This window comes from Akebia trifoliata, chromosome 8 (genome assembly GCF_017979445.1).
Source record: "Akebia trifoliata isolate Shusen 1 chromosome 8, ASM1797944v1, whole genome shotgun sequence".
NCBI lineage: Eukaryota > Viridiplantae > Streptophyta > Magnoliopsida > Ranunculales > Lardizabalaceae > Akebia > Akebia trifoliata.
Window position 1 is genome coordinate 46,536,729 of NC_141382.1, and position 25,336 is coordinate 46,562,064.

The 25,336-nt window shown below is 33.6% G+C and overlaps 3 protein-coding genes across 4 annotated transcripts; all 3 read right to left on the reverse strand.

Moving 5' to 3' along the window:
• Positions 1–986: 986 nt before the first annotated feature.
• LOC147397238 (DEAD-box ATP-dependent RNA helicase 15) lies at positions 987–7,853 on the reverse strand. Of its 2 annotated transcripts, XM_086452769.1 has the most exons (12): positions 7,693–7,853; positions 7,484–7,600; positions 5,997–6,097; positions 4,860–5,032; positions 4,374–4,605; positions 4,117–4,235; positions 3,530–3,586; positions 3,244–3,428; positions 2,305–2,449; positions 2,125–2,208; positions 1,959–2,022; positions 987–1,382 (listed from the first exon to the last, which is right to left on the reverse strand). In XM_086452769.1, exons 2-12 carry the CDS (start codon positions 7,597–7,599, stop codon positions 1,372–1,374), a joined length of 1,287 nt encoding a protein of 428 aa, XP_086308895.1. In that variant the 5' UTR covers position 7,600; positions 7,693–7,853; the 3' UTR covers positions 987–1,371. The 2 variants fall into 2 exon arrangements, with proteins under 2 accessions (XP_086308895.1, XP_086308896.1); XM_086452770.1 differs by lacking the exon at positions 7,693–7,853 and having other exon boundaries at positions 4,860–5,167; positions 7,484–7,510.
• A 2,328-nt stretch (positions 7,854–10,181) lies between these two features.
• LOC147397239 (putative polygalacturonase At3g15720) lies at positions 10,182–12,990 on the reverse strand. Its single transcript, XM_086451819.1, has 8 exons — positions 12,854–12,990; positions 12,593–12,751; positions 12,485–12,505; positions 12,173–12,380; positions 11,999–12,080; positions 11,691–11,799; positions 10,990–11,106; positions 10,182–10,610 (listed from the first exon to the last, which is right to left on the reverse strand). Exons 1-8 carry the CDS (start codon positions 12,953–12,955, stop codon positions 10,380–10,382), a joined length of 1,029 nt encoding a protein of 342 aa, XP_086307945.1. The 5' UTR covers positions 12,956–12,990; the 3' UTR covers positions 10,182–10,379.
• Positions 12,991–17,286: 4,296 nt separating this feature from the next.
• On the reverse strand, positions 17,287–21,486 carry LOC147397240 (SPX domain-containing protein 1-like). Its single transcript, XM_086452772.1, has 3 exons — positions 21,013–21,486; positions 20,339–20,465; positions 17,287–18,001 (listed from the first exon to the last, which is right to left on the reverse strand). Exons 1-3 carry the CDS (start codon positions 21,322–21,324, stop codon positions 17,556–17,558), a joined length of 885 nt encoding a protein of 294 aa, XP_086308898.1. The 5' UTR covers positions 21,325–21,486; the 3' UTR covers positions 17,287–17,555.
• Between the last annotated feature and the right edge of the window lie 3,850 nt (positions 21,487–25,336).

A 25,336-nucleotide genomic window follows, 5' to 3' on the forward strand; every position in this document is an offset into this window, starting at 1 on the left:
TTTGACTAAGTAAGATTTCAAATATTACTAAGAGTTGTGGGGCCCAAATGGTCTACCATGTTGGAAAAATATTACGTCATCCCTTTAGAGTTCATGGCATGTATGAAATTTAGGTAAACAATTAAAAAAACAAGGCTCGATCAAAGTTGAATTTTTTTTTAGTTTCACATTGTAGCATCCAAAAATATGGTGTGATGCCATAGGGATGTAAAGGACAACATTTTAAGAACTTTGAAAAAGAAAGTTATTTTACATCGTTGAATTTTAATTTAAAATTTGGAAATTCAGTAGCTGTACAATTTCAAAACCTTGGATGAAGCTCGAAACAGATTTTTCTTGTTGAATTTTTTTTTTTTAAATATAAGTTTTTCGATGAAATCTAGAAGGCTACGGTGTTGGATTGCCAATATAGTAATTGATGCCAGCCCAACGACCCTTAGTAAGATTTGAAATCATACTAAAGAAAGTGTTTCTCAAGTGAACTAGTATGGTAAACCGAGAAACGTTATGTTGGAAAGTGGAATCCATTTGTTTCATGGGATTCCACTTTCATGTGGGATACGCAATTTTAATTAATATTTAATAACGTGTTAGACAAACACTAAAACAGCGGTCTAGCCAATCCGACCCTAGGGTGGTTTAATGTATGCCGTCTGACAAACACAACCTTTAAAATGTTATCCCCTTCCTTCCTACTTAAGTAAAGACGCAATCCCAATAAAGTCCCAAGGAAATATCCCCGGGAAACAACACTCACCAGCAATCCCAGTAAAGTCCCAAGGAAATATCCCCAGGAAACAACACTCACCAGCTGTGGGTATTCTTCCTTTTGTTCCGGTTCTCCTACTAATACTCTTTTCTTAAATTTCTTTCAGTTCGTAATTATTATTATTATTATTTTAAATACTACTAGTGAGAACGGGTTACATAGTTCTCAAACACATTCAAATTAAACTTTCGGATTGATAGAAACACCAACAGATATATTTGTAGTAGTGTAACAGATATCCATACCAACAGATATATTTGTAGTAGAGTTAACAGATATCCATGACAGAATATCATGAAAACTTCAACTTGTTACAAAAGCCAAATAAACAGTATCTTGCTCGCACTTTGTCCAAAATAAGAAAAACTGAGTTTGCTAATACACTGGAGCCTTGTATCAAAATGTTCACTTAAAACAATACACATGCCAACATGCAGCTATCCCAACCCCTAGCATGAGAGAACTGAAAGCAGCAGGAATTGTGCAAGTATAGCCCTCCTTCTAGAGTAGTGCCTACGCCACCTAACCTTTCTACTAAGTTGACTCCTGACTTTGATCTTCCTGAATGAATACACTGAAGCTTCCACACGCTTGTACATCCTTTAAGATGGCACTGTAAATGACACAAATCATGACAGAATAGTGACTTAGTCAATCAATAACAAATAAGAATAAATCATCCATCTAAGCCCATAACAACTGAAAACTAATGAAATATCAGAGGAAGTTTTTATTGGGAAGAAAAATATTAGAAACAATGGGAAAGAGAACATAAAACACAAGATAAAAGTAATAATGTTTACAAGAAAAAATGCATGGCAGCAATAATATTCTTTAAGTGATGATCTCCTTTACAAGTGGATCCCCTTGATGTCTTGATCAATTACAAAACATCTAAGAAGGATACCCCTCTCACCTTGGATATAATGCTGGCAATAATATTCTTTAAACTTCACAGTAACACACAACAATCTGTGGCGGCTTACTAAACCAACCTGTGTCAAAGTGGAGACCCTTCACATTATGGTCCCACCTTCCACGTGCAACTCATGTCCTCGTGTACAGGGCATTATGTAATAAAAACTTTTTCTAAACACTTCAAGCTTGCATTCATGCACCACATACCAACTTTCCATAGTACTAATAATAAAAATAAATAGAACAATAGAAAGAGGGGGTGCAAACTCACTGTACGTAGAGGTATCAATTTGCTCCGGAAGCTCCTTTATGTCCACTTCAAATCTCTCTTGCACCTGCATTCAACCCAATAAGAAAATTTGACATAATGGTCAGCCTTAACGTGACATTGCAAGCAATCAAATTGACTTTGAAAAACTTAAAGAGGGCTTATTAACCTGATTAAGAACATCAGAGTCCGAAGCAGATGACACAAATGTAATTGCAAGACCCTTAGTACCAAACCGACCAGCTCTACCCACCTGTCAAGATTTAGGAAAACAGTTATCAGTAAATAGACAGCTTAGTAGCAACAATAAAATAGGAATCACCACTGATTTGTGACAAATGGAAGTTACCCTGTGCAGGTAGGTGTCAGCAGAATCAGGCATGTCGTAATTGATCACAATATTGACACGCTCAATATCTATTCCCCTGCCGACCAAATCCGTTGCAACTAGAATCCTTTTGTGCCCCTCCTTGAAACCCTTGTAGCGTGTCAACCTGCAACAACCATATCCTCAAGATTCAGAAATATCCGGACCACTGAAGATGTTAAGGATGGCGACGGGGCGGGTTTAACTAAACCTGGCCCTGATTAGATATGCTCAAACCGAAACCGCCCCGACTCGGGTCATAATTTTTTGCCCCGTACCCGACCCCACCCATAGTAGGTTTTCCCCACCCCGCCCCGCCCATTATATAAAATTTTTAAAATGATCTCAAGAAGGTTTGAACCTGAGATCAGTTTCGTGCGTCTTACCACTAAGCCAAGCGCTATTTGTTGTTTTATAAGTGTATATATATATTATCAGGGCAGGGTGGTAAAATTGCCATCCTAGAAGATGTTTTGACTTATCAGGATACCAAAAAAATAAAATTCTACCAATTGCAGTCGAACAAAATAGATTAGGAAAAAATATATAATAATTAAAAAAAAAATGAAACTTCATTTCTAGTTGAATTTTAAAATAAATTATTTGAACTGACCATCTAGTTCAAGATTATCATCATCTATACCTTAACTAGATACAATAAACTAATACAAAGTCCAATCTTAACAATAATTGTTAATAAGGGACTTCAATATGGATCAAAGGTTTTTCCCATCTTTTATCTCCAACTCTATAACTGGATACTTCGAGCTGATTTTCCAAGCTCAACATCAAAAATCCAGATACCCCTTGTTAACCCAACATGGGCATAATTGTCAGGATAAATAGCACATATTAAGAGGTATCAATGGTTTTACAGGCAAAGAAAAAATTAGAGAATAGACGTGCTTCGTGTTTTCTGACCTTTCTTCCTGTGACATTCCAGAGTGGATGCAAATTGATGGAAAGTTGCATTCCATGAGTAGTTTGTTCAGCTCAGCCGCTCTACTAACGCTCTTGACGAAGATGACAACTTGATTGAAGTCCAATGCATCAAGTAGATCATTCAACTTTCGGTTCTTCTCCAGTTCACTTAATTTAATGTAGTGCTGCAAAGGGGGGGAAAACATTTGCAAGGTTGAATATTAGCATCAACCTCCAAATAAAAAAATTTAAACAAAAGACCCAATTTTTCACATGTTCAATATACCTGTACAAGACCATGTAAGGTCAACTTGGCCTCATCATCCACATAAATTTCCATTGGCTGAAAGGGAATAAAATTTAACACCGAAGAAGATTAGGATCTTGGTTTCAAGCTAATCAAATCCAGTACCAAATTAATGATGAACGAAAGACTATCCGACCCAAGAGTTGAATTCATCTGTTTTGAATGCCATCATTGCGCCTCCTTACAGAAACTTCACCCAGGGGTATATCTCACTGTGCCCAACGAAATCCCACAGGTGACCGAGAAGCATAAGGAATTGTGGCTACAGAGGACTCCAAAAGCACAGACTAACTAAATACTGTGGGTCAAGTAAAAGGAGAGTAATCTAAAAACACTGAAAATGTATAAAGTGACTCAATCTGTAATTTATCTACCCCAATATTACTATCTAAATTTCACTAGTAGAAGACCCCAATAAGGCTTTCTAGAAAAATAATGCGCCCAAGCAAATCATGACATTGTGAGACAATAGTGCTTGTATGTCGATTATTTCCTGTAGAAATCCAACATGACATTATAAAAAGGATGACTTCTAGATTCAAGGTGTACTGGCCACAGGACATTACGTCTTGCATAAATTTCTTGCAAACAGGGCGGATCTCCTTGCTAAGTGTTGCTGAAAACATCATAACTTGCTTATCATGAGGAGTCATCTTGAATATCTCCTGTACATCTCTTCGCATGTCTACAAAACATACAAGACATTGAAATGAAATGATTCGAACCAAACACAAAAGTGAATTAGTGATACATTACTGAAATTCAAGTTTAAGCAAGTATCAAAATTCAGAAAGGAACGATGTTCATACAAGAGAAAACATACCAAGTGACTCAAGCATCTTGTCACATTCATCAAGAATAAAATGTCTCACATTCTTCAACTGGAGGTCCTTGTCTCTGGCCAGTGCCAAGATTCTCCCAGGCGTTCCAACAACAATATGTGGGCACTCATTTTTTAGCAAATCCTTGTGATTCTTGATGTGGACGCCACCATAAAAGACAGCGACCTTAATATCAGGCAGGTAGGTACTGAATCTCTCGAACTCATGGCAGATCTACAAGTGGCAGATGAATCCTATCAGGAATATGGACCTATATAATTTAAGACAGATTATATTGCCAAACCAACTATTTCAATGCCACCCAAAGATGTGTGCTAATTCTTTGGTAATTTCCATATGGATTGGGGTGGCATTAGCAAAAGTTGGAGTGGTAATAGAATCTCTCTAATCTAATTGTAATGAAGACCCCCTGAAAAGATACATAATATGATATGTGTTTAAATAAAGATCCATAACTTAAGACAAACCTGGTAAGCTAATTCTCTTGTATGGCATGAAACAAGTGCAGCAACTTGACCCGCGACAGGCTCAATTTGTTGCAAAGTTGACAAAACGAACACAGCAGTTTTTCCCATCCCAGATTTGGCTTGACAGATGACATCCATCCCCAATATAGCTTGAGGGATGCATTCATGTTGCACTGATGAAGAACCAAAAAATTGGAGCGAACGGCCCCTCAGTAAATAATAAATGACCTTTCTGGATCCTTTTAATTGAAAGGTTTACCAGACCAGTTTTCTCCTCCAAAATCATGAGTATGGAAGTAGTGTATTACCTAAAAAATATCAAATAATATAATTAGAGCAGAGTACACATCACATAGACAGAACTTATACGCAAACAACTATATAGAATGTGAAATATCCAAACAGTAGTATACAACTTAGATAAACATCAATCCTGTACTTCGCAAAGTTCTCAACAAAATCTATAGAATTGATACTAACTAACGCACACACAAACACGAAATCAAGACCGTTGAAGCACGAAATCCAACAGTAGAGATAAGACGCATGTCCCTAGGATAAATCCCAACCATTGGATTTCATGCTTTAACTGTCAGGATTTCATGTTAGAATGCATCAACATGACCCAACCTTCATAAGACATTTCTGATGCAAATCCAAACCCAAAACAAAAGACAATCTAGCCACAAAAGAAAATTCATAGCTAATGAATATTCAATATGAATATCATGTCTGCTTCATGTTGCACATCAGAAAAAAAAAGGTAAAAGAAGCAATCCAGATTTTTTGGTCACTGACATCTACTTTGCAGCATTAGACAATGAAATGGGATGATAGATGGCTTTCTGCCCTTAGCCACAATATGAAAGAATAAGGTAATTGGAACGCAATTAAAAAAACGTATAATGGTAAGTAAATTAACAAAAACTATAAAATTTGGGGGAATAAAAGCAGCCTAAGTGATGAAAACCAAAATACGAAAATGGCTGCAACTGCAGCATTTAGTTATCCCTTTTTATAGATCTCTAGCATTTAAGAATGGAAATGTTCTATGTTTCATCAAGTTAATAACTCAACTAATTTGTTTTGTTATTGAAAATCAAAAAGGAAGTTTGAAGACTAAAGTTAGAAGTTTGCCTTCGGAAGGATGCTCAAAACCCGAATCTACAATGGCTCTAAGAAGCTCTGGCTTCAAAAGAAAATCTCTGAATCCTGAACTGTGAATTCCAACATATCCCCTGTATATCAAAAGAAAATAAAATCAAGGAAAATTAACTTTGTGTACTACCCGATGTATCTCAATCTACAAAATCAAATCAAGATAAACATAACCATAACAGATACCAACCATCACAGGCAAAAATGGATATATCATAAAAATTGAGTGAAAATTCTCCAAATTGTCCATTAATCATGGATATGAAATAACCAAAATAACTTTCCCAATTGAGGGTCTAACATATTTAAACTTACTTCTTGAGCCAAGCTAGAGTTGAAAAGAAAGACAAATTCACAATGTTGAAGACACATGTTTACTTTTATAAAATCATTCTGACCAGTCAAGACAGTTGATGTTAGCTAAATTACGACGACTCCTTCGAGCCATACCGACCAAATCTCAGTCATGAATTGGAAAAGAAGGCCTCCTATACCAAGATTCTGAATCTTGAATATGGAATAGAGGCTGCAATGCCTCCAGAAATTCACCAAACCCACAATAATTACTCAAACAGGAGCATAGTAAGCATCTGACGGCAATGCGATAAAAGGACTTATAGCCATCGTTTTAAATCTCGTCTGAGACAACTCGTCCAATACGTCTCGGTATCGTACACCAACGAGACGGATAGACAAGTCGTATACAGCGGACGAGATTTAAAACAACAGTTCATTTTTCTCATTGTTGAACAAGATGACCCAAACATATCGGAAAACTCATCCGAGACGACTCGTTCTCGTTTATGGATGAGGACGTCACGTCAAAACAAATTTTAAAACCATGCTTATAGCAGTGACCCTACCACGGTGACTAACGGCCTGAGGAAAAAGGAAAAAAGACCAAATGATTTAAAACCCCATACCACATTATCCAAGTATTTTTAGTAAATTTTTTGGCTATCAGATACCTGAGACCAGCTCTCAACAAAATCACTACTACAAAACATCAGGGATACTCAACAATAACTCATTTTGTGACCTAAGATCCCTCTGGAAAGTAATCTTTCCTCTCCTGGGAATAAATTGCCAATAAAACAGATTTACTTACAATAAAGTTTCAGAAAATCAAAAGAAAGCACGCACACACAAACATCAATTCTTAATCAAAGCTTAAAAATTGATCAAGAAAAATCTTAGATTTACCTTTCTTTAATAACAAAAAACATAAAAAAGCAACCTTTTTTACAATAAGAAACCTTCACAAAAATTTAAAATCCGCAAACACACACACACACACACAAATTCGAGGTTAATAGCATACTATAACCTAGCACAGTAAAATACACACAAAATATTCAGATCTAGAGCTAAAATAACTACAGAATGGCAAATCTGTGGCAAAAAATAGAACTAAGCAAAAGAACAATGGAGAAAACGATCAAAGAAGAGAAAATCAAGAGATATACTTCTTCGGTACTTCGCCAGTGCCCTTGACCGCCACGGAATCGAGGGCCTTATCTTCGTCCTCTTCATAGTCAAGAAGCTCTTCCTCGTAAGCATCGTTGTCCCTGACTTCTCCCATTCTACACCAACATAATTATGGTTAGAGTTTGAAGCATTTGCAACAAATTAGGGTTTGGTTTCTAATAATCTCCCAAAATATCTGAAACTTTACCTTTGATTCCGCTAGAAGAAGTAAGTAAACTAAGGTCTAATCGTCTGCAAAAAAACAAAATAAAAATAGAAAAAAAAAACGAAAAATCGAGAGGAGCACCAGCTAGAAGAGAGAGGGAGAGAGAGCGAAGCTAGGGTTTCAACTATCAAGGGAGCGGAGACTATAGAGCTAAAAGTACGTAATTGACCTTGAAATCCTTGGATAATTACGGAGTATTTAAAGAATATCAATAATCGAGATAAATGTCGACATAAGGGCTCTATAAAAAAAGAAAATTACTTTAAGGTTCTTAGCGGTGGAACCTTTTTTTCTAAATAGTCCCTAACTTTTAAAACTTCTTTTAAAAGTCCAATTAGTAAAACTTTTCTTTCTAATCAGTCCCTTAACCCCACTCCTCACATTTCTCACAATTGAAATGCCGAATGTGCCCTAACCAACCATCCAAAAAAAAAATTGGATTTTAGGCATCCCGATTGAATTTAGAAGACTTCATTCTACGTTAAGTTGAGAGGGAAGAAGAAATCATTTTCAAGGATTTTAGAAGCATTTTAAAGACATGTAGAAAATTAGGAATTTTTCAAAAAAAAAATTTTCTTTGTTTTTTATGAAAATCGATCAAAGATGATTCTTTTGATCGAAAAATCTTGAGAAAAAAAACAAGTGGATTTTACAACATCAAGTTCGTCAATTATAAAATTGTTGAATTCAATAATAAAAAGCAGTGAGCTCAATAATAATAAGTAGTGAGAAAATTGTAAACTCGACAATAACTAATGACCATATAAAATAAAATAAAAACTAAAAGAACTATCAAGATATTGCCTAGAATTCAAGGACTATTAAAAAAGAAAACTCTCCGTCGACGATCTTTAAGTAATTTTTCCTTAAAAAAACATTAAACCAAAGATTGAAATCAAGTTTAGCCGTTGAGATTTCAATTTGGTCAAGACTAAATTATAAAGTGTACAAGGTTTAGCGATATTAATGGTATTGCTTCAATGTCAATAAAATTAAAATTAATTTATATATATATATATATATATATATATATATATATATATATATAATGAGTTGTGATATTACCACTAGGGTTGTCAATGTCTCAGATCAAATCGGAGAATCCATTCCAATCTTATAACTTCAATCGAATTAAGGATTTGTATGTTGATAAGGTTAAGATATAATAAGGTTTCCATCCAATAACCTATCAACTCAATTCTCAATCGATGAAGTCCAATCTAATCAAATGTAAGTATATAAATTAAATTATGTTATATTTTATTTTCAATTTAAAATTACCACAAAAAAAAAAAAAACGATTCTGTAAATAAAAATCAAGAATGATCTTATTAGGACTCGGTTTTAATTATTAGTAGCTTTACCCCGATAGAGAGGAAAAAAAAGGCCTTATTAAGCCTCACCCACCATAAAAAAGCTTCGAGATGCACAAAAAACTCATCGAGATTTACATCAAAACTTGAGACATTTCTTTACTATAATAGTAATGAAAGGGTTTCAAGGACTATTATTGATCATTAAATAAAAAATGAGGGTAACTAGTTAATTTTTATTTATCCTTGAGGGATAATAAAACCGAGGTTAAGGGGTATGTGATCAGTTTGAACTTTGAACAGAGAAGAGTATCAAGAGTCCACTTTGAACAAAATTTGGGCCCACTATCTTATTTGTGTTAGGCCCATCCCTTAGTGGACCTACGCACTAAAATCATACTTAATGATGATTCCTAGAGTTACCAATTCTGAATCATCGAATTAGGTTAATTTTTGGATAAATATCGACCAAGAGATCAAAAAAGTTGGAGAGCTCAATGAGATGATGGAATCAATGGGCCGGGTTTCGCCCCATCCATCATGGACAAGTTTAAAGTAATGCAAATAGGCCCATTTAATTACTGTAGATAAAAAGACCCCATTCATGTTTAGAGTTTTGTTCAGACCAAGGTGCTAAGCCCACTCAGTAGCCCATAACTTATCTTACAATTACTTATGTGGGTTACCATGACCCGTAAATAGGCCAAACACTTGAGAGCTAGGTCATTCCTAACCAAGTCTGCCCACCTGCGTCAGGCTTGTAATAGAAAGTTGAGGGCCGTTACCCGGCCCATTTACATTCCTATCGACATGAAATATTTGAAATAACCAACATGAGGTTTCAAAGATATGTGCATAATTAAATTACAAAACTATATTTGCATCTATTTTATGGAAAAAAAATTATCGAGATTATTATCTTTTTTCCCTAAAATCTTCATCATAAATATATATATATATTTTAAGCAGATTAATAAATTAAAGAAATAATACATTTTTATTAATATAATTTTTTTTTTCATCTAATAATATTTAGATCCTTAAAGGTAAAGATATGATAAATTCACAACAAATCCAATAATATATTAGAGAAAATCTTTATTAGATTCCAACCTTTGATCAGATTTAGGATCTTAAAGACCCATTTCGAGTCAAAATGGAAATTAAAGCTAGCAAACAAATAATAGAAACTTAGGACAAAGATAACAACCTACATTGAAACAAAAACAAATTCAAAACCTCTCTTGACTTGAGTTGAAGCTTTTAAGGGAGGTTTGTTTTCTAGCCAGCTCTGGCTATATAAGCAAATACATACAATATCACATTTGTGATCACAAATATGCAAATATTTGCAAGCTAAGCAAGGCAAGGAACTGCTGGAACGACAGGAGGTATCAAGTTTCCATGGGCATTTGAACAAAAAGAGGTAGGCTTTGCATATGGTTCTGTTGTTGTTAACCGAATATCTTCGAGACGAATGTCTTTGCAGGCAACCGTCTCACTGCAAGCAAGGTTGATGGCAACTTCTTTGGTTGAAGATCCAACCACGTTCACAAACTGTACATCAGTAACCTCCACTCCCATTGTCTTTGGTGTTCATATAAATTTAAGAAAAATAATATAGAAAGTCAGGAGATTTGAACAAGTATTTGTTAAAAACATTAATGAAAAAACATGATTTTAAAGATTGCTAACATATATAGAACAATGTTTTGATGGGATATTAGCTTCTTCTGTGCGTGTGTGCATGGGTAGGAACATTTATTTGATATAATTTAAGAGTAAGAAATAAATAGTTGGCAAACTCCAACCATAAAATTGAAGGAATATTTACGAAAAACATGATTTTGTTGATCATGGATTCAAATCCACCGTACATGTATATATGATTCTTCCTTTCGACCCTTAGTGATATGTCCTTATAAGTAAATTTTAAAAGGAGAATAAATTGGACAGTAATAATTACCTTATTTTTGCAGTTATGAAGACCATTACAATAGAATTGGTCAATGATAATTGGGTTATCAACTGAAGTAAGCTTCATGTTCTCAAAGGTGACCCCTCTAACAAAACCAGATCCTCCCTGCATAATTCAACAAAATAACATGAAATAAACTTTAGTAGAAGAAATTCCTTCACAAAAATGAAAATATGTAGGGTTATGCCCTCGAAATTCTTTAACTAATCCACCGCTATAAGCCTTAAATGTCAGGGCTAATGCTTCCCAATCAGTCACCTTGCGGTATATAACCTTGCAAGGTGGTCTTTATTGATCGACACATAATTTACATTCCATAAATTAACTTATGAGTCGAGATAATCTGACTACCCCACTTGGCAAACTCAATCGACTACTTGACATGACAAGTTTGAGAATCATAGAACTGCACTTCTCGGGACACACAATTCACTCGAAATACACTTTTTATGGGGAAGTGCATCCTTGTATCCCAATGAGTGCAGAACTACAATTCCCGAACTTATCACATTAGAGTAGTGGATTGAATTTGACACATGGGGTAGTCAGATTATCAGGATTCTTAATTTATATGTAAAAAAAATTCAAGAATTGGATCGAAATAAACTACTATTTTTGCTTATAATCTTGGCCAAATAAAATATAATTGAAGATTTCGTAACAAAATGAGAATTTGACGTCCTTTCTACCTGCCATGTCTTTATCCTCAATCCGTTCGACGTCCCGTGGAAGGTGCAATTAGAGACATATATTTGTTCAACTTTGGCATAAGATTCTGATCTTCCTAAGCTCCCAACACTACAATAACAAAAAGAGAATTATTAGCCACCACTCTAGATCTCTTTGTAATAGTAAACTATATGATGCAATGTGATAAAATATATATATATATCGATACATCATATCATCTTGACATAAGATTATACACCTTATTACATCGCATCATATCTTATAATATTTTATTAATTATCAATAATAATAGATATTGATTACTAACCTTATACCATGTCCCGGCCCACAAAAAATTTGAGTAATATTTACGTCCGAGGTACCATTTCCAATTGAAATGCAATCATCTCCTACAATACAAAATGGAAGAAATTTAACTCAAAATGACTACATAGTCTACTTAAATTATTCGATTAAGAATGAAATTAGAGCAGAAAACTACCGGTGCCTACGACGGATTCCATGATCTCGACGTGCTTGCTGTTTCCAAGATGTATACCATCGGTGTTTGGACTGTTCTCGGGTGCAGTTATCATAATCTTCGAAATCTGAACTCCCAAGCAATTATTTAAGACCAAATGCATCATTGGGCTGTTAATGAATTTCAATCCTCTCAATCGAAAGTTGTTGCAATGGCTGATCTTCACGGACTGCAATCGACCAATAGATAACAGTAAAAAAATAATTTCTATCTTTTATTTCTTTAATTTAATATAGTGAAAATCAAATTTTAATAGAGAAAAATAATACTTACCGTAGGTGCTCCTGGACATATCTACATGAACAAAGCAAAATAAAAGTTAATAAATTAAGAAAATATAAATTTGAATATTAAAAAAAAAAAAAAAGTAGGTGAATTTACATTATCATTTCTACATTTCCACCAAGATGAACCCTGCCCGTCAATCTGACCCGTCCCGTTAAGGTTGAGACCATTGATCGAATGGAACACAATCCAATGTTCCAAATTATTACCATTCCATGCCGAAATATGGCTTGGGGCCGATATATCTCCTAAAATCTGATTATAATATTTACCAAAAAAATTATTTAACATGATATTTAAATTTAATTTAATAAATATAAGAGAAAAAAATTATATATAAATCTTCTCTTTAATTACCTGAAAATTAATATCGATAGAATTACATGGGCCATTGAAGGTTACTGGATTCAGCAAGAATGTTTTTCCATATGGAACCTTTAAGGTTGAAGAGCCCGACATTGAACAGGCCTTAGCCCATGCTTTCAAAAATGCCTATAAATTAAAAAAAAAAAAAATTGTTAGATTGTATTTATATAAAATAAAATTAAAAAAGATAAACCATTAGAGGGAGAGAATTTTACCTTTGAATCATCGGTTTTACCATCTCCAACTGCACCATAATCCACAACATCAAAAACATTTGATGAATATGAATCCCAGTGGACCCAAGGCATCCGGGCCCACCCAAATGAAGCCCAACATAAGATGATAAACATTTTGAAAGCTCCCTATACACACACACACACACACAAACCATTGTTGTAAGATAACTTCAGATGTCAGCTAATCCATGGATCATACCAAGAGAGAGAGAGAGAGAGAGAGGGAGAGTTACCTTGACATCCATGAATGAAATAACAATGTTCTCTATCGGTTACAGCTTACAAGAGACTATTAGTATTTATTTGCAAACATTTGATTTAAATATAGTAAAAGAATTCACGTTATCTATTATGAAATCTTCACCAGTTTCATTCCATCTATAAAAGTTATATTTACAAACCATTTGTAGTAACTAAGTTAACTTGAATTGAACTTTCCATTTTAAACATTTTTGTTCTTATGGATTATTGATGTAGTGTTCCTGGGTGTTGAGTAGCTATCCAACTACCATCTCCTTTGCATGCCAAGTCACATGTTTTTTTATATCAACATTGATGACGGTTTGACCTACACCTTGGTAGATCAACTAGGGGTGTCCATTTAACGAAATCGAATCGAATCAAAATCAACACATTGACACTGACACTTGGCGAGTAGTTTTCATTTTATATGGGTCTACATAGAATAAAATGACACGTGGCGTGGATTGAAAAATGGGAGTTGAGGAGCTATTGTGCTTCGGTAATTACACGATTTCACTCTTTATACGTAACGTTTAAATCCCGAACGAAAATCAGCAATACTTCCCGCCTTACCATATATAACATTTGCACGTGCAGATCACGTGGGAAAAACTTTAAAGTGGAAAGTAGCATCAAAATATTTACACGCTCTCTAGATTGCGACACGTGTACCGTTCACACCTCATGAAAGGCTAGGATTAATACTAATTCTTCGATATTGCTCTGGTGTGAATCTCTAGGAATATAAGTGTATCCATAAGAGAATATCTAGATTGGATTTTCAAAATCATGGATCCAATATCCGGCATTATATGATATAATTGTGAGGATCTGAAGGATCTAATCAGGATCTAGTTAGATATGATTTAGTCTTGACTCTTGACCTTGGTTGACCTATAAGTTAATCAGATCGGTTATGAATCCACCCTGATCCAATTAAAAGCAATCAAAGATGACCCGATCCAATTGGTTGTGTAGAGTCTAGATTCTCTAGTTTAATTGTATCCTATTTATAGGACCCACATAAATATTTGTTCTTTTATTATTATTCTTAATTTCATATAAATACATATAGATAAAATATTTTAGTCTTTTTGGTATATTTGTAATTATAAAATAGAATTTTAAACAATTTATATGATTTTATATTTTTTAAATCTTTTGAACATTGATAATTTGAAAATAAGACATGTGATCGGATTGGTTTCGGATTAAGGATAAAGTTAAATGGATCGGATTTGGTTTACATATTCATTAATCCGATCGGATTAATATTTAAAAAATTCAGATCGGTATTGGAGTGGTATCAAACAAATCCATTGCTAGCCCTACTCATGTTAGGCATTTCTACCACCAATGGTCCCATTTTAGTTACTTTATTTTAAATCATTGAACAAAAATGTTTTATCCAAAACAAATTTGGAGTCAGTTGATCAAAATCTTATTTTCCATTTAATCTTATTAAAGAGTCGCGATATTGGTACCCACCTTTTCAGATATTTGCACCCACTTAAAATGAAAAAGAAAAGGACAGATGAGTCACATTCATATTAGTACTTGGATCCACCATAATAACTAAAACATTTGAAATTTAAAACCCTTAATTTCTGTTCATGTCATTGGCGAAGTTGAAGATAACTCCTCTTAGTTCTTTTATTTTCTATTGATTCTAAATTGTGAGTTCGAAACTATGAATTATTTCTTGATTAAAAAGTCACACGTGTTGTGTGGGTTGGTGCATGTGGTCATAGATTATTCTTGTCGGGTATGGTTGGGAAACCTGGATTGGACCTGTCCTATGGATTGCTTGATGAACTGGTCCTCTACCAGTAGGGATACCGTGTTTCAAAAAAAAAAAAAAAATTTCTAAAAATCATTTTTTCGATGGACAACAATAAAAGATGATAACTATTAAAATCTCATTATATTTTTAGGCTTTCTCATTATTTATTTCATTTGTTTGAACTCGATTCCCAATAACACAATCTAAAAGGTAAATAACTCAATCAAATGACTACAATTACAATAAATATGATAATTCTAAAAGTTGTAGATAAAACTTGTATCTTTCCATGCATTTATCGATTTTTGTTTTCATGTCTTATGTTTTACAGAAAAACTTTGTATCAACAGGACTCATTTGACATGGCTTTAGTCATGTCACTCGTGTCATGTCGACACAGTTTTTAAGTACAAAAAATATGTTGAAAGGATAGATTTGACATGGTTTATTCCACGTCGCTTATGTCTTGTCGACATGGCTAAACACATATTGACCTTTCCGCATCGATATAAGTAAATCAAAAATAATTTTTGTGCATATTTAACACATTATTAATAAGTTTTTGTTATCAATACTTTTTAAAAATATTTGTCAATATTTTTAAGCATTCAAATGTTGTACATTAGAGCTTTAACCCTAATCTAAATCAATTCCTAGCATTTCTCTTAATTTTTTTTTTATCATTTTCCCTTATTACAAATACATTACAAAGTAGAATTGATAAACAAACGAAAAAGAACTTAAGTTTGATGTTGTTACATGCCTATATTTGGAAAAGGGACTATTGTAGCTTGGGTTGCTAAGGAGCATAGGATCACAACTCACAAGTTTTAGAATGTATGTGTTACGTGGGAAGAGGTAGTTATTTCCCTTGTAAATGGTGGGGATGGTTTTGGAAGTAAGTGTTTTACTTTGAGAAGGAAATAACTAATTGAGTAGTTGATTTGTTTTAGGAAATAGCTTTTCTAAATTTTAGGAGTGGTGCAACGTGCTAAATTTTTGTAAAATCTATTTAAGTAATTAATTAATGTGAATTAGTCAGACATATAATTATTATTAAAATCTTTTGGGATTTAGAGATTCACCATCTTGAATTGGTGGCCATAGGAGGTCCAATCTCCCTCGAACGAGATCAATTTCTGATCTTTCTTCCTCTTTTATTATTTTTGTGATCCGATCAAAGTAGGTTCGTATCAGATGTCTTGCAAGACTCAAAACAAAGCTTAGTCAAAGATGAAATTCTTTGTGAGACGACGACGTTGTGAGAAAGAAGTTTGAGTGTAACTAACGAAAACACGTTTGATTGGTGTATATACCATGTGGGTGCAACAAATAAGTGGATGTATTACTCCAAAATTCCAACTAGTGAAAGTGAAGACCAATTCAAAGATAAGGGACTGCCCCGCCGAGTTGATTTCCGAGGGACTTGTAGATGTTCCCATCTCAATATTCAAAGAAGTCCAGGGAAAGCATCTTAGAAGACCTGTTTGGGAGCAAACTTAATTTTATCCCTAATATTTAACTAGTCCATTCCACCCCTTAAAAAAAAGTATAGATAGCACCAGGTCCAACACCTCAACACATGCCACGTAAACCACAAAGAAAATTTTAAAAACACAGCTGATTTTCTAACTAAAAATCTTCACTCGGTCAATACTCAACTGACATAGCACATACACATAATCATAGATCTATTTCCGTAGGATATACAATTGCAAATCCACATAAAAGATGTGATAATTGTGTATCCTGATGGCTCTGTGTCCATACCACATCAACTGAGTATTGACCGAGTGAAGACTTCCTAGCTAGAAAATCATTAGTCTTTTAAAAAGGCGCAAGGCATTAATTCCTTGGAATGTGTCGTTGTTTGGGAGGAGAATTTCAATCCTCTATACCGGTTCATACAATTTGGACTAAAAATACAAATAAACATAAAGAGTAGCCTAACTCTCTTGATGTGGCAGTGCACAAAACCATTGCTTTTTTATTCGAGATGCACAAAGAAGATATATAACTTACAATAATAATAACGCTCTTCTATTGCCACACAAAGTCTTAATTCTTTGGTAATTTACATATGAAATGGGGTGCTGATAGCAAAACTTGGCATGGCGAGCATTTAAAAAAGAGTGAACAAGAAGTAAAGAACACACATGAGCTGGAAACACAAATATCACTGTGACAATACAATATAACAGTTTAAGATGTCAACTAAAATTAGGCTGTATAGGGTTATCCTTGCAAATAAACACACCCAAAGTTTCTTTGCTCCAACATCTAGTATTTTAGAAGTTTATTTGCACTATCCACATTCATGCAAATTTACACTCACGTTCCTAGCAAATACAACCAAGCAGAAGCAACTTTTGGGAAAAAAAAAAAAAAAGACATATAAATACAGTAAAAGTTTCCCTTCAAGAAACCACAATCACTTGGCTGCTTGCTCCAGAACAGGAATTTTATTGGAAGTCACCTCCAACACATTAACCTGCAATGGGGGCAATGAAAACTGGCTCACCGACGAACTTCCACTCCGAATCTCCTTCAAACCCCGCAACGCTGATATAGTGCTCTTCATGTACAAGCTCTCCATATACTCAATCTCTGCTAGATCTTCAGGCATTCTAAGCAACCCTTCTTTCTTAGCTGCATTAGGCTCAGGGAGGTTGAATTCTTCGTTTCCATTTGCTATGGTACTCTGAACTAATGGTATGTTTACGGGGAAGAGATGATCCAGCATTACCTCACATTCCTTAACAAGCTTGTAAATCATGTCTGTAGTAAAGAATGGCTGTTGCAAGACCCTTTGAATGAAGGGCAAGCGAATAAGGGCACCTGTTCGCTTGTCATATTTCTTTAGTATCTTCACCAGACCTGTTTGAAGTATTATGGGAGGAAAATTGATCAGTTTAAACTGAATTGAGTATCTCGATTCAGCAGTTGATGAATAATTTGAGTACAGTCCACGAATTACACAAAATTTTCAAAAAATTTACAACTACAACAAAACTCAGCTGCACAAATTATACATAATATTGTATAATTTGTTATGATCTCTCTTTTCAGGGGTGGATTTAGAATGGGGGCACTTGCCCATACAAAAGATTTCAAATGCAATGGATTAATGTGCTATTGCGACAGACTTTAGCGGCGGATAAAGAATTCTGCCACAATTCTTTTTTTTCACTCTTAATTGTCCCCGCAAAATTTTTCTACTCTTGGCTGGCCCCACATGAGCAAAATCCTGGCTTTGCACATCTCTTTTTAAAGATTCATAATATTCATGTACTGTTCCACACAATAATAATAAATCAATTTAATAAGAAAAATTGCAAAATTATAAATTTTTATTAATTCTATATTTTAAATAGAGAGCTACTATTGGCACCCCAACTTTTACTTATTACACCCCAATTAATTAAAAATAAAGAAAGTAAGTAAATGTTTGAGAATAAGTAAAAGTAAGGGTGCCAATAAATGCTCTCCTGTTTTTTGTTAGATTTATATTTTTGGGTTTTATAATTCTGTATGAGCTTAATCATGATTGTAAACAACTACTAAAACTGTTTCAACAAGTGTTATAATGTTTTGTAATGTTAAGATTATAATTTGAACCAAACCTTTGTAACTTTTGAAGGATATGTTTTAATTTTTAATTGGGGTGTGATAAATAATTTAAGAAATTGGGGTGTAATAAGTAAAAGTTGGGACGCCAATAGCAGCTCGCTTTAATTATTATAGAATTTGATAGAAAAATAAGAGCTACCAAATTTTTGTAAATGGCGAATTCTGACTCCAAAATTTAAGAGTCTTTTATGGGCCATCCTCAAACCCAAGTACATTTATTTAAGATATTTCACTAAATTTGAAACAATCACTACCTCCAAACAGGAGGTTTTCAACTTTGTTCCAAATTCTCCCTCATAAAAGTATTATTTTTAAATGATAAAACTACCCCTTACTTCCAAGGATTGACTATAATCTATACTCATCATAAAGAACTCATATTGACACATAGACTTATACTCATTGCATACCAAACTAAAAATCAAATAATCCCTCTGAAGCATAGATCGTCATTCTTTGTTTCACTAGCGCACCCATTTCTCCACTTCTCTTAGGTTACGTAATTCATGTTCCTCTTCCAATTCTCCAAAGAATTTGAGAGAGAATTGAGATCAAAACCTTTTTGTTGGTTATTAAACACTAGCACACGGCATAAGATTAGGAGTTATGCTTTATTAACTCTCTATTATAAAGACTTTAAAAAACTATTTCAATTTTTTAAAAATAAATGATCTAATTTTATATCATATTTTATCATTTAATATATTATAAGGGTATTTAGTAATTTAAAATATTAAATAAGACAAATTTTAAAATAAAATAATAGAATAACATTTATGTAATTTTAGAAAACTAACCTAAGTGTTACAAGGGTTGTTGTGGGTAGCTTCATAATTTTTAAAAACTAAAGTGATGGGAGATCACAATTTTATAGTGGGATCGTAATTTTATTTGATCACGAAAATAACTTGATAATAAGGGTGTCAATCCGTCCCACAAACTCGGCCCAGCCCATCCAAAAAAACATGAGTTAGGACCTAGATATTGAACCCACAAATGTCATGCCAGGTTCCAATATAAGCTGGCTAGAACTAAATATTTTCCCCACCCAGCTTCGCAGGTTATGATATTTTGATTATATATAAATATCAGTGTATTTATAATAGATAATAGATTTCTTATGTAAGTCTAGTTATGGTGGACAAATTTTTTTACCATTTTTTACATGATTAACATTATTTAAAAAAAAAAAAAAGAGCAACTCATACTGTTTTATTTAAAGTGTTTCAATTTGTCCTTCTCAAATTCTAATCTTTTGATTTGTTTATATTTTTAACCCATTTCGAACTGTAAGGGCCAGACTAGAACTTAATCAACGTAGACCCTATAGAGGTTTTTGTAGGGCTTAGCGACGTGGGGCATTTTTGGTGTCAAGGAACGCGTATTCTCATTGTCTCATTATAATAATAGTAAAGAAGATTCATTCGTTCCTATAGCCTAAAGTAGAATTGGAAAAGTTGTGATTTATCCCATCCAATTAAAAATAAAGGGTATTTTAAGGTCCAACTTACATCATTGGACATGTCGCATGCATTATGTATATGATGTATTTGGGGGTATTTGTGTAAAAATAAACAAGATTACCTGTGTAGTTAAGGGCGCTGTAATTTTCCAGCAAAACCATTTCTCCATGAAAATCAACAATTTCTTTACGAATCTTTAGCAACTCTTCGTTCGATTCCTTTGATTTTGCTACCCATTCCTTCAACTCCTGCACAACAGTCCAACAACAGACAGCGAAAGGGCATCAATTCACATTAAAATGCGCGCAAAAAAGCATAAAGTAGTATTTCCTCCTAAAACAAAGTGAAAAAATAATATAAAAAAAACATTTTCAAAGGCGAATATTTGCAGAATTGTAGAAAATATGGATACGTAAGCGAGCCCAGCATCTTCGAACCACTAGTTTTAACTAAAGAACACACGGTGCGTAGAGCACCACAATGTTACTTTTCCAAGGCGCATGTTAGAAAGAAATAAAAAAAGATAAGAACACCACGTCAGCGCTTGCGATTCGAGACGAAAGGCCAAAGTCAATCGTGAAGGAATAACGCAAACAGTAAAGCGCAAGATAGAAATATCTATGGAACCGAAGAAACTAAAATACGCCACTATGCGCTGTTTAAACGATAATTCAGATATTGTTTATCTCCAGAATTTCAGATCGCATCCGGCGCACTTTAGCAAACAAGTATTCAGAAAATCAACAAACAGAGATCAAAAGAAAGATTTTTTTTTTTTTTAAATAAAAAAGTTACCTTTAATCTGATAATATATTCTTCCTCTTGTTCGATGAAGAACCAATTGAATTTCTCGAGTTCTGCTTCTAATAACTTAATAAAATCAATCTCCTCCCTCGTCATCGCGTTCACCTCTCTCTCTTCTCCAATCCCATCCATAAAATCTCCTTCTACAGCTAATCGAGGTCGTTTATTCGATCTATCACAACCACCACCTTTTGGATCGATCAGCTTCAATTTCTTCTTCAAATCTTTATACGACAAGAACTTATCTCTCCACTCTGGTAACGTTTCTTCGATCTGATTGCTCAAACTTTTACCAAACTTCATGTCGTTTCGTTGATTCAGAACGAACGGAATATATGACGGAATTTGACACAAACTTAACGGAAAACTAATGGCAATAATGGTTAATGGGGGGAAGAGAAGAGAGGGTTAGGGGAGGGGGCATGGTAGTAATATATAACGGTTTAAGCAGAATATTCGGGGGAGCCTAGAGAGAATATCCATCGACGCGAGGGGATATTTCGGAATTTATTCCTTTTGGTTAGAGAGAGAGACTACGTTAAATGGCTTAAGCCGATTATTAGGGTTTTATTTTGCTGCTTTCCGGTATACATACATTGATGTCCAAAACTTAAAAATAATAAAAAATAAAAAATAAAAATTTCAGATAATTGGTCATTCAAGTTTTCACATTAGAATTTTTTTTTTTTTTTTTTCATTTGTGAAGTTTTTATATTATTGTTATTTAATTTTATTTTTATATTTTGTTTTTTTTTTATACACTTTGGAAATTGGATTTTGCACCGAAAATACCTTTGAATAAATATCCTTATTCCCAAGATGTATTTATTGCACTTTAACGTATGTCCTAAGGGCACACGTTAACAAGACCCATTTTTTATATATATAAAGTTTTTGTGAATGACTTTTGATATGGTGAACTTTAAGGAAGAAGATGTTGAAATATCAACCATATCACTATAACTTGAGTTGCTATTTGCTACCAATAATACATAATAAAACACATTGTCATCGTGATTGAATAATTATTAGTGTGAAGTGCATGGATGAAATGCATAATAAAACACTAATGTTGGGGTGACATTGGATTTAGTGAGATACTCACATTTATGACGTGGAGGTGTGCATATAATTATAAATGTTTTTTTACTCGTATATCAAGAAAACATATCTAAGGTTATGTGCGCACCCCACGTCAAAATCCCAATGTCACCCCAGCACGACTCATTTTAAAAATTAGATGGTAAATTCATCATAAAGGGTAATGATAGAAAGGTAGTTAACAATGTTCTAATCAGTCATAATTAACAAAATTGATTATTTCAAGAGAGATTTCAACTTACATATGAAATTTGATTAGTCAATATATTAGTAATGTGTTGAATGCAATTATGAGACTTAGTAGTGTCAATGGGCCAAACAAAAAGGCAAGGATGCATTAACAATCAAACTCATAATTTATTAAACCCAAAAGTATAATATTTTGGGATTTTATATGTAAAGATATTAATATTATAAAACATATATAAAATACAAGAACTCGAGTTGTATCGTCCAACGAGCCTAGCTCGCAAGCTCAAGTTCGACCGTAAACATGAACCAAGCCTAGCATTGCTCAACCGATAACAAAACGTGCCTAGTTAAACTACCAAATCACGTCCATAGCGAGTCATTATATTATATTTTTTATTAAATATTTGATCACAAGATTATGTTTGAGCAATATATGGAACACATATCCCAACATTGGTTTGTGTTGATAAGTTCATTTTCCTGATAGATATTTTGATGGAATGCTCATTTGACTTACAATTTCAATATGTTACTATTGATTAAGAAGGTTCTATCATAAATTGTAGACTATTAAATTCAACACTTACAAAACCCATAATCCACATGTCTCAAAAGGTGTAATACATATTTCATATGTATTAATAAAATCACTTGATTATTATAGTATCTTTGGTAATTGAGTTAATATGATTTTTTAAATGCAAGAAATACTAATGAGTCGTGGTTTATTACTCCATATCATGGACACTCATAATCACTTGAAAGATTTTGGTGACCTTCACCTTGAAAATTTTAGAGAAATATTAAATCTTTGAGAATGTGGGCAATACCTCGTGGGGACAATTGTCACCCAAAGATTTAAAATATCTCAACAAATTTTGAGAATCACCAAATCGTAAGGTGGTGAGTCTAGAATTGGATTGTCAAAATATGGGATCAGGTTGACCCAATTGAGTCCTAAGTCCTAACCCAAATCTAGAAAGACGAGTTGTGAGTTGTGACCCAGTTCGACCCAAACCCCTGCCTGTCGAACTTGAGGCCCATGCAATCTTGATTAGGCTTGAACTTGGAACATGTTTACAAGTAGAGAGATACTTGGCTAATGGAATAATTTAATAACTTATACATAGATTTTCATTGACGGACAATGTTCAATAGATAAAATTGTAAATAATGTTCTAGACAAAATTTTGTCTTATGTGACTACAAAGTTTCGGAATGGGCTGAATTTTTGTGAGGATGGTCTCTATGATAAGGAGATCATCCTCACAAAAAATCAGCCCATCCTAAAACTTCTAACTCCATGAAAAGTGGTTACAAACTAATGGAAAAAAAAATTGACGATTCTTTAACTTATAAATTAGGGTTAGAAATTTCAGAATGAGCTGATTTTTTGTAAGGAGAATTTTCTCACCATAGGAATCATCCTCACAATAATCAAGCCGAAACTTTTAGCCCATATAGGACAAAACACTTTATCTATGAAACCCAACCCTTCATAGAAATTGTGTGGTAGATCATCAAAACTATGTTGTGTCCAAGTTTTAAAATATATAATATATGTTATATAATTGTGGTGATGACAACTTAGATAAGTTGGTAAAGGGGCATGGAGAATTGAACCCACGACCAGGGCTCAAACCCCATTCTAAATTCCACTGCTTGAGAATTATGAGATCAGACTTACTTTGCATGCTCAAGATCAAAACCCTAATCCTTGTGTTTTTCTAGGTGGTTGGGCTGAAGTAGTGGGCCTATCCTCCCAAATGTGTTTAATTAGACCTATAGAGATATTTTTAACAATCAAACATAACAGGTTTTAACTAAAAAAAAAAAAAAAAAAAAACCAAATATCTAACACATTCTCCTTAGCATTTGAAATTTCTCCAAATAAAAAGTGGGCCCATGGGCCTTTCCTTCCAAATGTATTTAATTAGACCTAAAGGGATATTTTAACAATCATAAATAGAAGGTTTTAATTGAAAAAACGAAATATCTAACACATTCTTTCTAGCATATGAAGTTTATCAAAATAAAAAGTGGACCCATGGGCCTATTCTCCCAAATGTATTTAATTAGACCTAAAGAGTTATGTTAACAATCATACATACAAGGTTTTAATTAAAAAAAATAAAATAACTAACACATTATCTGTAGCTAATGAAAATTTTCCAAATAAAAATGAGTCACCTTTAATAAGGGTCCTTGGACTCACCTCTTAGCATCCAAAAACATGGTCCCATATACTTCAAGGGTGTAGAGGACAGAAATCTATGAATTTCAAAAAAAAAAAAAAAAATTCAATTTTACTATTAAATTTCATTTTTAAGTTCGAGAGTAATGTGGAAGTTTGATTTTTAAAATAATGGTTCAAGTTCAAAATAAATTATTATTTTTATTTGAGTTTTGTTTGTAAAATTTAGAGGGCTGTGGTGTTGCATCTATCTTTTCGACACGTGTTATTTATATTTAGATAATTTATTATAGAGCAAAAGACAAAGGCGTGATTTGTGACAGCTACGGCTCAGTTAAGAGTGGACTAAACTCGGCTCTAGAAGCCGAGCCATCACTTAATATTTTCCTTCAATCGGACATGTGGCAATATTCTGTTGAATTAACAGCTTAATATGCGGAGCATACCCTCGACTTTATCGATGCTTGTCACGAAGATAAAACCAAGGCCACGGATAAGAAATATTTTGTTCATTTTGACCCTCAAAAATTCCATTCCTTGAGATAATAATTTTGTTTTATTGCGAGGGATTCTATTTTCACACCAACTTTTGCTAAGAGTACCCTAACTCATAGGGATAGGATTTTGTTAGGGCACACATTAAAGTGCAATCAATTCACTTTGAAAATTGGATTCTGAAGGTATTTTGGTAAAAAATAATTTGTTAAAAGTATTTTTTATTATACAAAATTCAATTTTCAAAGTGTATTTATTGCAATGATGAATGCACGTCGTAAACTACGTGATTGATATGAAAAGGGCATAGAACCGCAAATCTTTTTTCTTATA